Raw genomic sequence first — 14,869 nt, 5'->3', positions numbered from 1 at the left:
TACCAGCCGCATTTTTTTTTGTACACTATTCTGGCATACAGAGAGACGGTGGCGCCGTCTGGAATCAAAAGGTGGAACTAAGATGGCGGATGTCAACAACATGGCTGCCTCCAGCAGACGACGTCAAGATGGCAGATTCTTTCTGGCGTCTCGTTTGAATACCTACATGTCATATCCCCAAACATCCCCCCTTACCATTCTCAGGGTGCCACTATCTACTATTCCTCTCACTACCCCCCGCACATCATCGACATGTTTGTTTTTAGAGTCCTTCCCTCCTTCTACTAGTTTTGGGAGCCAGTTTACTAACAGCTTTCATTGATAGTGTTTATGTTGCATATTGTAATAAAAACCGAGGAATCATCTTTCTAGGTACCATGGCTGGCGTTTGGCTAGCTGCTTAGAATTTAGCATTATATCATTCGGATGCCAAGTTATAACTATTGTAAATGAAGTCGTGTATATTGAATTTCATGTGTCATATATCAGTGGGTGATTATACACATGTTCTCTAATGTTTCTTCGAAAAGAAAAAATATTTCATAAATTAATATAGTAACTACAGTGCGATAGGAATGAAAGCATGTAAGTCCCAGAAGTGGGTCATTGGAAAGGAGCACCCCTTTTCCTGCGGTAGCACTGTTTTGCATTACTGAAGTATTGCAATACTACAGTTTCTTGTTCTACGTTTCATGTAACACTATCCCTCCTTGTCACAACGGCATCTCGCCTTTGGACCGCCTCGACCAGAATGTAGACACCAACGGTCTACCAAGATATTTAAAAAAGTATTATTTATAAATTTGCTTTCTCAATTGACAAATACGTGTTAGAGATTGATATAATAATTAGAATTTTAAATATATATTTTATATTTAAATCAATATTTATTGTTTAACGTTAGTATTTAAATAAATTGTAATACTTTTACCTTTAACAAAATTTTAATTTTTTTGGTTAGTACTAAATTAGATGTTAAATTGGTAGATGATACATCTTTAATTTCTGTAATTTGTAAATTGTTAGTATGTAAGTTCATGTTTAATTCTTAGATATAATTTATTTTTACTTTGTTTCTATCTCATAGTTTATTCTAAGAGAAGGCGTACATGCGTTAACTGCTTCAAATGAAAGTCGAATAAATAAATTAAGATACTAGTCACAGATACTGAGTTGCTCTGCCTGCAACAACTTGCGCGTCAGTGCGCTCTTGGCCTTGGGCCGGGTTTGTTAACTACGCAAAGGACACAACGTCGCAACACCGCAAACAGCGCAAACAATGTCAGAAATATCATGATCATTTGTGAAGCAGGAAAGCCGAAAGTCGTCAAAACACTACAGCTTAAAATTGTAAAACAGTAGACAAACAATTTCTTCCGCGGGATTATTTAAGTAATTTGTCTTTTTATAAAAATAAATAAATTTTTCAAAAAATAAATTTATTTAATTTCACTGTACGTAAATAATACAAGTGGAAGGAATGTGTAGATAGATTTTGAAGTAAATATTTTTCTGAAAATAATTTGGGAACTTATATGAACTCCAGGAAAATTTTAAGAACTGAATGTAGCTTAAATAACATCCTATATGTTCACCAATATTTAATTTTTTCAAACATTTTCTCATTTTCCATGCAGTGAAAACATTTATAAGTTTTTAACTTAATTCATCCCGCATTAAATGTTTTAAAGAATTTAATATTATGGCCAAAAAGGATGTTTTATAATTATTTTAGAACTTGAAAAACTATTTTTCATACCTTGCACTAATACGTGGTAGCATGAATGTAATTTCGATAAACGAATAAGGTCACATTAAAATGGTTATTAATAAATTTCGACGAATTTTAGACCAAGAAAGTTTTGTTTTATTTTTAATTTCAACCTCTATTTTTATAGTAATAGTTCGTTTCATCAAACATTGTTTCAACCAAACGTTTTAGATAAAGTTTAGGCATTTTACAATAAATTTCAATAGATTCCAAAGTATAACATTAATAAAAGTAATGACATTCTGTTTTTTTTTACCTTTGTTATTTCCACCCCTTGAAGTAATTATTTGTATCATCAAAAAATGTTTAGACATAATGTTATGTTAAAAATTAAAAGATTTACAAGCAATTTGAACGGATTTAATTGTAAACTTACCAAGCAAGTTACAATTTTTATTAAATTCCACCCCTCATTTTTCAACCTTTGCATAAATGGTTCGTCTTATCAAAAATTGTTTTTCTGACAAAAGTTTAAGATAAAAATTATAAGATTTACAAACAATCCGAACGGATTTCATAATGTATCTACTATGGGAATTATTATTTTTTTTAATTCTTACCCTTATTTATTCATCCTCTTGCAACAATAGTTTGCCTAATTAAAAATTGTTTCAGACGAAAATTTGAGAACAAAATATAAGATAAATACATAATTGGCACGAATTAGATGATTTTCCTACAAAGTGAGGTAAAACGGATGTGATATTTTCCATTCTATGGGAGTTACAGCGATTTTTTTTGTTTTTAAAAAAGAAACCTTCCCTATTTCTAACTATTTGGTCAAATATTACCCATTATCGAACTTGACCGAGATTTTCCATAACTAGATTTTATCTATTAGTTTGGAAGTGATTTGAGAAAAATTGCGACAGTTACCGTGTCCACCAAATTTATATACTAGGTTTATATATGTAAATTATACATACACACACACTTTTGAGTTTACTATGGTTTTGGGGTCTATGGACCATGAATCGAAAAACAATATAAAACTTTTCCGAAAGTCGCACCATGGTAACGGCTACAATAGGTAGAAATTATTTGAATTCTACCTAAAAATGTTCTCAAGTATTTCAGTGATCGCCTATAATGTGTATTATCTAACCTCGGTAACGAGAAAATCCGTGTGTTCTTATGTTGCAAATAAACTTATAATACGAATCTCGTAGACAAATTTTTTACGTAGAATTCTTTAAAATATTCTGAGCGTGATTAATATAAACAAATTGTGTTGTAAACAACATTTATTAACGTGAATTGCACGCAGTTTCCACACCCACCGTTAGACTTCGCTGCCGGAGCAGCTACGTTGACTTTAAAAACATTCAGTTCCAGAGCGAAATTTTAAACTATAAAATGAAACTACTCCGATTAAAGCAAAAAAAAAATACTGAACCACGGATTTACGCCTGGTTTTTGACAAAGAATTTCATTAAAATACTGCAAATTTTGTTCAAATTCATTAAACATTTAAGTATATAAAATTTCCCGATTGGCTTTCAGAACTTTGGTTTACGTAATCCCCACAGACGGCATCACCATGGTTCACATTTCCGTTCCATTCACGAAATTACTCCTACGTAATGCCGTATACCGATAGCTAAGATGTTATACTTGAAAAAAATTGTAAGGGAATTTTTTCGTACTCGTCTGTGATGTGTAAACATCTAGTCATTTGTTATAATGTTAAAAATAAACATATAATACAAAATTCTTCAACCAAATTCAACGTAGAATACTTTAAAACAATGCCGAACTTCTTAAATATATGTATGAAAAGTATTTATTTTTGAAAAAAAAAACTGTAAAAAATTTTCCCTTTTAAATATCTAACTATAATGTTTAATGCCTACTTTAGGTGCGTTGAAGGTGAAATTTTAGCATTAACCAGAAATTTAATGAAATAAGGGCACGTTACACAAAAGAAATAAGACAGGTTGGAAATATAATAAACATGGATGCAGAAACTGCTGTATCCACAAGCCTAAGTCGTCAAGATAGTGTACCCACGGGGTATATACTAAATATAATGGTGTGCAAAATAAACTTTATGGTAGTGAAACTTTAATATTTATAACGAAAAGTTAAAAGCAATTTTAAAAATACCTATAATTTATTAGATAGGATAATTGGGTGGGGATGAACATGGCGTTAAAAGTATTTACTATGTTTAGATTTTCTAAAACATCACGAACGTGGTAGTATCTATGAATTATTTTTCAAACATAAAAGTTGCAGATCAATATATTCTGGGTTTGGTCTTTATTTTTGACCAAAATTTTTATTAAAATACTACCCATATTTTTAAAAATGGTTATACAGTTAATACTGTAAATTTTCCACACTAAAATTTTAAGCTGAAACATTTATTTATGTATACTTTTTTTGTGTTGGTTTTTGCTTAAACGACTCAAATCATTTTTAAGTACTTCATAACAACCAACCGTAACATTGTTCATCCGATTAAATATTGTTTTTATTATAATGTTATTAAAAAGTTTAAAAAAATACTTCTACCATAATAGAATCACGGAGTTCATGTTTATTAAGCGCACACATTAACACAATGCTACTTTAAAAAAAAAAAAATTGTTTGGCTTGCCCGTGATATTCATCACCAACCAACCACCCCTTTATTTTATTATAATTTCTTAAAGTTCGACAGTTTAGTATGACAGTTTTATTCACAAATCGGTGACAAATCGGTAAACAAATTTAAATGTTTACAGATTTAAATATGCCTTGCCTGGGATTCTAACCCAGAGCCCCTCGTAAGCCAGTGTGCACCCAACTACACTACGGAGGTTCGTATGCTACCAAGATTGTGGGAAAATAATAAATATATTATGTCTTATATTCAATGTAAAGCCACATAATTTTAGGTTTTTAAAATATATATTTTAGCTAAACAAATATGTTCCTCTGTAATTTCACTTTCGCAAAGTTCCATTTGTCAAACCAATACTTTTGTTTTGTACCCTAATATTTACCAAAGTGACAATATTAGGGTGTATGTTACTACTTGTGTGTCCGCCATCTTTTTGAGGTTTCAAAATCTTCTGCACAGACGCAACATCGTTGTCTCGAATTTTCGTTCCCTTTTCACTAAATCATTCCTACCAAATGTAGTAATCCAAGAGTTAAGATGTTGACACATCAAACATCAAAAAACACAGTGGCCTCTTTATCAACATATTATATATTGAGTCTTTAAAAGTTTTACGAACACTTCGATTCAAATAAGGAAGACCTAAACGCCAGCCAAAGCTCTTCATTTGAAAGTTAGTCTATTCTGGCGTGGCGTTTTTGAGTCTTGCATAATTTATAAATGGGTATAAATAAACGTATTGCTTTTATTTTTTGTGTCTTCTGTTTCTGGCGTATTTTATAGGTTACGCAAAGAATGTAACGATACAACAACGCAATACGCAAACAACGCAAGAAACTCACAGTCGTGTATGTATAAATAATGTAAGTCGAAAAGAGTTACCAACTTTTTAACTAAGAATTGTAAATCAGTAGAAAAAATAATTTCTTTTCCTGACTCCTTGTTAAGTAAATATTTATAAATAATTTTTAAAAGTTATTTTCTTACAATTTGTGAGAGTTTAAAAAGTGTAAACATATTGTATGTAATAAAAATAACATCGTGGGCTTTATACAGATAAGGTCTGCTTCTTTAAAAGTTTTGGGAACACTTCTCTTCAAATATGGCCGTCGAAAACGCAACCTAAAATGCAAGAAAGTTGTTAGTTGAACAATACTTGCGTTGCGCTATTTCACTTAGTTTATAAATCGGTACATCAAAATGTGATTCTTGCGTTTGTTGCGCTGTTTTGTTTGCTGCGTAGTTTACAGACCCGGACTAAGGTTCCTGTTTCGTCGGGATCCTCACATAACTTAGAAACAATCAAATTAGAACAATAATGACATAGAATTCTCGGAAAAATTCACATCTTGGAACTGTCGTATGTTAGAAATATCATAACTTAGAAACACTTAACATAGAAACTTACTACTTTGAAACGTCGTAACTTAGAAAATCATAACTTCCCACTATTATATTTAGAACACACAATTTAGAAAGGTCTTAACTTAGGAACACATTACTTAGAAAAGACATAGCAAAGACCATACTGTATTGTATGTCTCTTAGTTGCATGTTCCTAAGATATGACAGCAGGCCTGTTTCTTTGCGCGCAGGTGCTGCACTTGGACCCGCGGACGCAGAGGCTGCTGGGAGCCGTCGATCTGCCCGCCGCTCGGGTGACCTCGGTCATGTTCGGCGGCCCGAAGCTGGACACGCTGTACGTCACCACCTCCAGCTTCGGGCTGACGCCGGAGGAGGCGCAGCAGCAGCCGCTGGCGGGGTCGGTGTTCGCCGTCACCGGGCTGGGCGCGAGGGCTCTGGCGCCCGCTAACAAGGCCGTCGTCACGGCCTGAGGCGCCCCCCCTCGCTCCAGGGGCGGCCACCGTGACAAGCTGGCTCCCGGACCGGAACTCTTTCATTATTCTTGTTTGTGTAGGCTCGGTCTCACACTCGACGTTTTTTTATTTTTTTTGTCTTCAAATTTGCCATTGATATTTATGTGTGTAAAAATTGTCGAGTATGTTTTGTAGTCATTATCACTTGCGCGAATTTTTGAAATAAATTATATTACGCTAATAAACGTGGATGCCTTTGGAATTATTTGCTAAAGAATAACAAATGCAATTGAGGTGTCCAGTAGAGATTTTATAAATAGTCCTTGATAAAAGTAATAACGCAAAATGAAGGGGGAAAATCAACATTACGTGTACACTGAGCCTAAATGGGAAAAGGAAGAATTTAAATGTCATTAGCGCATAGTTAAATGTGTGTGTCAATATATTTGGTTTTTGATTTAAGTTTTCCGGGTTTTATTTAAAATAATATGAAATGATTTCATTGCTGCTTATAATCATATACATTTCCTGGAATTTGGTCGTCGGCATTTATATCCCCCTCCCCCTTCGCCGCCAAAATCTTCTTCACGGGTATAAATTAACTGGTAAGAACTTCAATATTCTTTAAGCTAAATAAGCAAAACCATCGTTAAAATTTTAATTTAAAATTTGCTTTTAATTTTTATTTTTCAAATTTTCTGGGCGAGGACCTCTTTTCTATGGTTTCTAGCCTCCTAGGCTTCATCAAGGCCCCTCTACAAAATGTTAGCGTCCCCAAAAGTAAGGGCAGGGCCCCGTTAAGTCTAAGACGCAACTGACGACATAATAGAGGTTGTTATAGATCGCATTCTTTCCCTGCCATTGTCTCGGATTTCTTTACTTGTAGGCTTCAGTCACATCAAAGTTGAAGAGTTCGCCAACGTTTGGGTAGATATTGCATTCGCCATAATCAGGGTTCCTGTCTTCTTAGCCTGAAACCCACATTTAAATAACACATATTTTAACAGACTGTGCCTCTAATTCATGTTAAAACACCCATGCGGGACACTTGGAATGAAAAATATCAGTAAACACAGATCTGGAAATTTTTCTGTTAATGCTCAAACCATCGTCGTGTACGACTTATTTTTATAGAATAACCTGAGCGTCTTTAAGAATTACCTGAGCGTCTTTAAGATGTGAGAAAAAATTTATAACTCTTATTTCCAAGAAAACCGTTGGCATTGTTTGTGTTGACGTGTCAAACTTTCAAGTAGACAATAATATAGAATTAATTTCATCTAAAAATTTGACTTGGAAATATGAATCCAAAAATTATCTCAGAAATTCCTAAGATGTGCTAATGCAAACTCTCAATCTATGTTATTTCGGGTTTTAAACCAGCAATAAACGTAACTTAATACATAATGTATATTTGGTGCAACGTGTGGTACCAAAGAACATGTTTTTTAGGAATAAATCTATTATTTAATTGGCTATAGTTTTTACTTCACGACAAAAATTGTAAAAAGTTTAATTTACCTAACTGCGTGTAAAAGAATCCTGGTTTAATTTCAAGCCTTGAACAACACATGGTTTGAATAAAATACACTTACCAGGCTCTCTGTTGATAAGAAGTGATGGCCACATTATTGTCTTCAGTGAAAAAACTTCACTGACAAATGACAAATAAGTTTTGCTTGTACTGTACAAATTAACATTTAAGGAATTTTTGAATCAAAATAATCAATCATTCACACTGAACTGGGTATTTAAAATATGGTTATGACGTGGTTAGCGTAGTTCGACATAAAATAGTTTTTATTTAAGTGATCGGTCATCAGTTATTAAGCACATGAATTAATTTAGTTAGAGTGTATTATTTTATCAAAATATAAGTCGTAACGAGTAACGACGAGGTAATATTTCACATAGTAACATTTAATTTAAACACTACGAATTAAGATCTTTTAATTTCAACCCTTACTTAAAATTATTAGAAAACTCTTATGTAATTTATAAGGTACTTTGAAATATAAAAATAAAATATCAATTGAATGCAAGAATAGTGAAAATTAATTCTTGTGAACTAAGTAACATCGTTTACCTTTAATAATTGCACTTTTAAGTACTTCCACAGTATTGGAATAGCGTTTTTGCGGAAAGTAGGTTTACCGGACAGAGATAAGAGTTTTTAATGTGAAAATTGAAAATAATATAAATTAAATGACAAATATATTAAATTGCAATACTTAATGTCTTTATAACCAAGTATTACTATCATTTGGATTAAACCAAAATATGAATAATTAAAATAATTTTATTCATTTCAAATATCTGCATTAAAATGTAGAACTACAAAGTTTTCAATTACAAACTTATTTTAGTTTTATGTTTCTGTATTATATATTTTTGTAATGTCCAAACCAGTGTTTGGAAAGTAATAACAATATTCGTAAATTGTTTACAAACAAAAAACATTCAAAATCACTCAACATTGATATTCATAGTTGTATGTACTATATTAAAACTATACAATAACTTATTTATACATATGTTACATAGAAATACAGCCAGTGTTTACAAGAATTAATATGTTACGTATATACAAATACTATGTACAAAACACTTTCAAGGGACACAAGTAAACTAAAACATTGTAACACAACCTAACATTAAAGAATGCCATACGAAAAATTATTTCATATCACATGGCCCCACGATAATCAAAAGAGAAATTTAACACTTCTAAGAAAAGAATCTTAGCTTTGCAGATTGAGTATTTTAATTTTAAAAATAAACCAATTTAATGCCCGACTTGGCATTTCAATGTCAAGCCTTAAGTAATATTAGATTGGCTACTTGCTTAAAAAATACATGTGTGGAACAAGGCCTTCCAAAATAATATTTAAGCCCAACTATACAATTAAATACTGTCCATTAAAAAATTTATCTTCGGTGGTTTTAAAAAACTAGGAAAGCAATTGATTTAGCTACAATGTAACGAGTAACGATGATGTGATGTTTCACTAAATAACATTTAATTTAAACACTATGAAATTAAATAATTTACTTTCAAAACTTACTTAAAAAAATTAAATCTTAAACATTCTTCAAAAGGCAGTTTGCAGTATAAAACATAAACCAGCAATTGATAGCAAGAATAATAAAAAAGTAATTCTTGTGAACTAAGTAAAACCGTTCACCTGTAATTATTACCCTTTTTAGTTATCCGATGGAATTGGAACACTAATGCTGACACGAATGTTTCCCTGTGAAATAATATTAAATTTATTTATGTACCCGACATAAAATAAAATTAACATTTTTACAACAAATGTAAAACTAGCACTCAAATGCTAATATGGTTTTGACTAGGTACATCGCTTTTCAGGACAAAGTAAAAAAATATGATAGAACTATTCATTTCAGAGTAAACTATGCGTACAGCGTTCAACATAATGATGAAACTTATTAAACTCAATTAAATGTAAGCCTAGTGCCAGACAAGTCTTGCTAGCGAGAAGTTTAAGCGGATACGGAAGCTGACAAAGGAGAAGTCAATACAGTGGAGCGCGGTCAAGGAGGTTGAAAAATCTCCTCGGGCCTGACACTACTTTGACATGAACACATGAATTGACATATGAATTGAGATGTTAGTTTGAAGTATTCAGTAAAACTAAAAAAGAAAGGATAGGATTTTAATACGTTGTAAAATACAAACTTGAGCTTAGAATACTCGAGTTGTGCATATATATAAATAATTAGGGTAAGGGTTTACGCATGTGCCATTATGAATAGTTTTAGAATGATTACAAGTCATAGTTAAAAATAGACCAGTTTTGGGGATGTTCTATTCTAGGTGACTTATTTTCTTTGAGAGCATATGTATATTGGACTCACGCGATCACTAATTCGAATAAAATTAAATTTATTTTTTGCAAAAAATAGTAAAGTATTTAAAACACATTTCAAAATTGTTAACATTTTACGATATATTTTAAAAACTAAAAGACTCTGTTACGAAGAATGGTGAAAAAAATTACCATGTTGAGGCATATCGCGAGTTTGTAAAATCGTAATTGCAAGAAACAATAATAAGAAAGGAGAGCCGTGTCCCAACAGAGCCTACCACAATTTTTCTAGTAGAGCCCCCATTCAGATTGTATATTGACCATTTAGATACAAGCCAAAGCGTGATGCTCGATTTAGTCCCCTTCCATACGAGGTAACTATTTTAACAGACGGGTGTCAAGGAGTGTAGCGATGTAGCAAATGATTGGGAACCGTACGAACACCTTCCTTCACACTCAGTCAACTCATCCGTTCTGGGAAGGGGGGGTTGACGAACAGGCGCCTGTGCCGCTCACACTATCATCCCCACCAGTAGACACTTCTCGGCACCAGTCGCCTAGTTGAGTTCACCAAGGTCGTAATGGAGAGCGTTCTACCTTTCGGTTTCTATGTGGAGTGGTTGTTAGAAGTAATCCCGCGATATGGTATATGAGGTGTGAGGTATACAGCAAAAAAAATAAAATAAATGAATAAAGCATTGAGGGCAGTTATGAAACTTTACACACTTTACGTCTACTGGTTTTCCTCCTTTTTTTTTTTGCTTCTCTTCTTACAGGAACGCTAGCACAAGAAGTGCCCCTGCTTCCTTGGATTCAAACATCGTAATGACCTCCATTTGGAAAGAAAATTTTATTCCACAAGTTTCCTAGTGTGAAACCAGCCCAAAAAGAGTCTTCACACGGAAGTCAACTAGTTGAGAGTCAACCAGGCAAATAAATTTATTCAACTAAACCGCCTCGTCTGAAAGAGGCCAAACGTTTTAGAAAGGTTTACGTGTAATCAAGTCGTGCTAAGTCGGAACTGTTAGGCAACGCACAGCTCTATATTTTTTTTCTCTTTCGATCCGATTCCGAGCAAAACACACTAATCTACATTTAAAACCCATCAAACTTAACTAGCAAGACTGTTAACTAAGTAACTTACAAAACGATACCAAAAGTATCATGCTTAATTACTCAGTATGTGATTAATGCATTCTTATTATTAGTGGTTTTTCGAGTCAACATCTTTATTCATGACAGATTTTTGGATGGTTTTACCATTAGATGAAATTCGTTTTTCTCGTGAGCTGGAGAAGTTTTAAAACACATAATCTTAAATAATCTCTTATACGTTAAGGTGTAATAGAACGCCACTAGACAAACACAAGTCAGTATACAATATATGTTTGAAACATCTTTAGAATTCTCGTATAAAAATCGTAATATGTGTAGGTTCCTAGGTGTTGAAACTATTGGCCTAGAACAAAATTGTATTGAGAGAAAAAGTTTTTAACATTATAATGAGAGTAGGGTGAAAGATCTTTAAGATATAAATACTGGGTAATGACTTGTTCAGGGTTGTTTGAATAAGTTTAACCATATTGGTTAGTATTAAAGAGTATAATCAACAGTTAAAGTACTGAAAACTTTGCATTCAACGAAGTTATAATGTTTAGACATAAACCTAGTTCATTTACCTCAATAGATTTACAAACAGTATTTTTTCTGATTTACTCAGTCTTTGGCAGAGAAATGTAATAAACACGTAAATGCAAAATAAAAAAGGTGTTACACAATTATAACTGGCAATGAAACTAAGTTGATTCTGGCTACATATTTGTGACAAATTAAAAAAAAAAATTATCTTCACGAATATTTATAGCAAATGTAATAGGTAAGAAGTTTTGTGTAACAGTTTCTTGGTATAAGCCCAGCACTTACACACTTTGTATGAATTGAATGCATTTGGTTATCATTTTACACACTATATCAATGACAAAGCTTGTACTTAAACGAAATGCACTGGTTAAAGATAAACATAGTATATAAAGACTACAAAAAATAAAAATAAAATTATCAGCCATGTAAGGAAATTTATACAAACAGTGATGTATGACATTAAATGTGACACTATTTAACATTTTGTTATCGTCTTCTTTCTTGTATCATAGAAAGTATATTTTTCGTGGTACGAGGATGCTACACTGTTCTAAATTCTCCCTAAAAGGATAAAATTAAAGGCTTATCTTCTTTTTTTCTTAAGAATCAACCCTATCTCAACTTATGTCGCACTTTATGTACGACGTTCAGCCTCGTAGTGAAAGCGAACTTGAGCAAATATACCTGAAAAAAAAAATTAAATATTATAACATATTTTCTGAAACAGTAAATAACACTCACATCAATTTTTTTTTCATATCATAAGAGGATTAGTTATCCAAACACAAACAATAAATAACTCTAAATTCTTTATGAGAAACAGATTTTAATTAAAACCACATAATAAGAAATCAATTTAAAAATATGTCTTATTTATGATGCGATAAACTTAATTATGCAATCTATGATATGAAAAGTTATGGTTTCCAAATTAAATAAGTATTGTGTTTTATAGTCGAAATTAATTTCAAGCCCATAAGCTGAAAACCAATCTTCAGATAATTAGAAAAAAAAATGTAACGACAAATTCGGTTTACTTTTTACCGCATTTGTGGACAGAAGTCAATCACTATGGATTTTTTTCTCCTGATTTTTATTAAAAACCAAAATTTTACATGGTTTAATTGCAAATGAACTAGGCTTTTTTGTACGTTAACCTAGCTATTTATTATTAAAATTGTGTAGTGAACCGAATAAAATAAATATCTTTTTGAGCAATAACTATGTTTTATTTATAAAATTTAACCTGCACATATAAAAATTATTTTGTCAAACGATACAAACATTGCTTGTATACAGAAAAATATATATTTACTTGTTATAAACAGTTATATTTATTTATTTGTAACATAATTGAATTTGTGCAGCTAACTAAACATTTATTGGATTGAGAAAACCTTTTCTTGGGTTAACCAATTCTTTCATGTCACAAATTATTTCTTTAAATCAAATGTAAGTATTTATATTACCACAAACAAACAAATAATAAATTCTTTCAGCAGACAATACTATCTCTTAAACCATTAACAGGTCAGAGAGTATTTCACAAGTGATAGGCATATGGTGCTTGAAAATTATTGTAGGTGTTTCTATTACAACAGATTGACAGAGTTACAGTCGGGAAATAACTTATTCTTGAATAAAGCGAAATAATAAAAATTTGAACAAACGCAAGAGTCAAGGAAGCAATGGGTTTACTAGCAGCCGACCCGGCTTCGCACGGCTATACAAATGGAAAAAAATTAAGCCACGTCTCCCATTTACAGTAATGGTAAATAAACAAAAAAATAAGTGAAAATGTATTACAATGCTGTATAATGTACCGGAGAGAAAATGAATAGCACCGATGGTTTCCCGACTCGTGCACGCAACGTACAACTGATGTACCCGTACTTGGCTACGGCAGTCTACAGGCAGATCACTCTTGCGCCGCTCATTATACATGCCCCTCCTTGTGGGTACGCCACTGCCGCGCGATGCCCGTTGCCATGGAGACGCATAAGGCATGAACAATGCAAAATCCTGTTCTCATGCAGACAAAGTACCCACTGTTGCCTGGTTTTAACCACCCATGGGATCTAGTTTTCGGAAAATGTCATCCTGCGTAACATAAGGAACATTACTGTGAAGTTTTAAGTCTGTAAAATATATATACTTTAAAAAAAGGGCAATATTTGATATTTAAAATACCCACAAAATTTAAACGGTGATGAGGACTGCACTAACAATGAAATAGTCGTTGCCATAGAGACAAATGAAGCATCAACAAAGCAACAGCCGTTGCCATGGTGATTTCCTACCAAAAACTGGAAATTTTGATATATTACGCCCCCGAAACTCCCCTTGGGATCGGATTTCCGCAGAATCCGTTCTTAGTGAGCGTCTACATCACAAAATGAGTAACTATGCTAAATTTCAAGTAAATCAGGTGTATAGTTTTAGAGATCTCGTGATGAGTGTGTTAGTGAGTGGTATTTAGCTTATATATTATATATATGTGTGATATTAACAACGAAGCAATTAGTACCCTCATAAGAGTTGAATTAGTATTTAAATATGTTTTATCACTTTAAATCGCAAACCTAAAATATTGTTTTTTTTCCCTATCTCTGTGTTTAATTATTTTTTTTTCTTTTACTAAAATTATTTTTAATTAATTTTCATTTTTCGGACCATCAATAATATTTCTCTCCCGTTACAATTCTGACAAGGACTTGTATATATATATATATATATATATATATATATATATATATATATATATACTAGCGGACCCAACCGACGTTGTTCTGTTCAAACGTTTTAAATTCGAAAATTTACAGGAAATTTCCCTGAATCTAATCGCAGCGTCATCTGCCGGGTCGAACTGAAATAAAAATAAAATATTTTTTAATATATGATAACCCGACCACAGCGCTTCCTACCGGATCCAATGTAAAACATCCAAAGTTCAACAACAACATTAGTTTAATTAATTAATTTAAAAAACATTATTTATCGGATTGAATTGTGAATCTAAACATTCATTAATCCACCTGAACACACACTTCAAAGCAGACCCGACAGGCGTTGTCCTGTTCAATCGTTGTAAATCTAAAAATTAAATTTTTTTACATAAACTATAAATTAGAAATATAAAACTTCAATTATAATATGCTTTACACTATAAATGTTATAATCTTATAATTTATTTTACAAA

General features: G+C 32.2%; 2 protein-coding genes across 2 annotated transcripts in view; one reads left to right on the top strand and one right to left on the bottom strand.

The window, feature by feature from the left end:
- LOC134535588 (regucalcin-like) overlaps positions 1 to 8,360 on the top strand; it is a 79,278-nt gene extending 70,918 nt beyond the window's left edge. Inside the window, exon 6 of the mRNA XM_063374801.1 lies at positions 5,975 to 8,360. Coding sequence (XP_063230871.1) covers positions 5,975 to 6,214 — 240 coding nt within the window. The 3' untranslated portion in view covers positions 6,215 to 8,360. The remainder of the gene's footprint in view (positions 1 to 5,974) is intronic.
- A 117-nt stretch (positions 8,361 to 8,477) lies between these two features.
- LOC134535587 (very long chain fatty acid elongase AAEL008004-like) overlaps positions 8,478 to 14,869 on the bottom strand; it is a 274,418-nt gene continuing 268,026 nt past the window's right edge. The window contains exon 9 of the mRNA XM_063374800.1: positions 8,478 to 12,354. The gene's annotated coding sequence lies outside the window, so the exon portion shown is untranslated. The remainder of the gene's footprint in view (positions 12,355 to 14,869) is intronic.

This window comes from Bacillus rossius, chromosome 8, assembly GCF_032445375.1.
Source record: "Bacillus rossius redtenbacheri isolate Brsri chromosome 8, Brsri_v3, whole genome shotgun sequence".
In the NCBI taxonomy this organism is placed as follows: Eukaryota; Metazoa; Arthropoda; class Insecta; order Phasmatodea; family Bacillidae; genus Bacillus; species Bacillus rossius.
The sequence above is the reverse complement of the archived record's forward strand: the minus strand, read 5'-3'. Positions and strand labels throughout refer to the sequence as shown.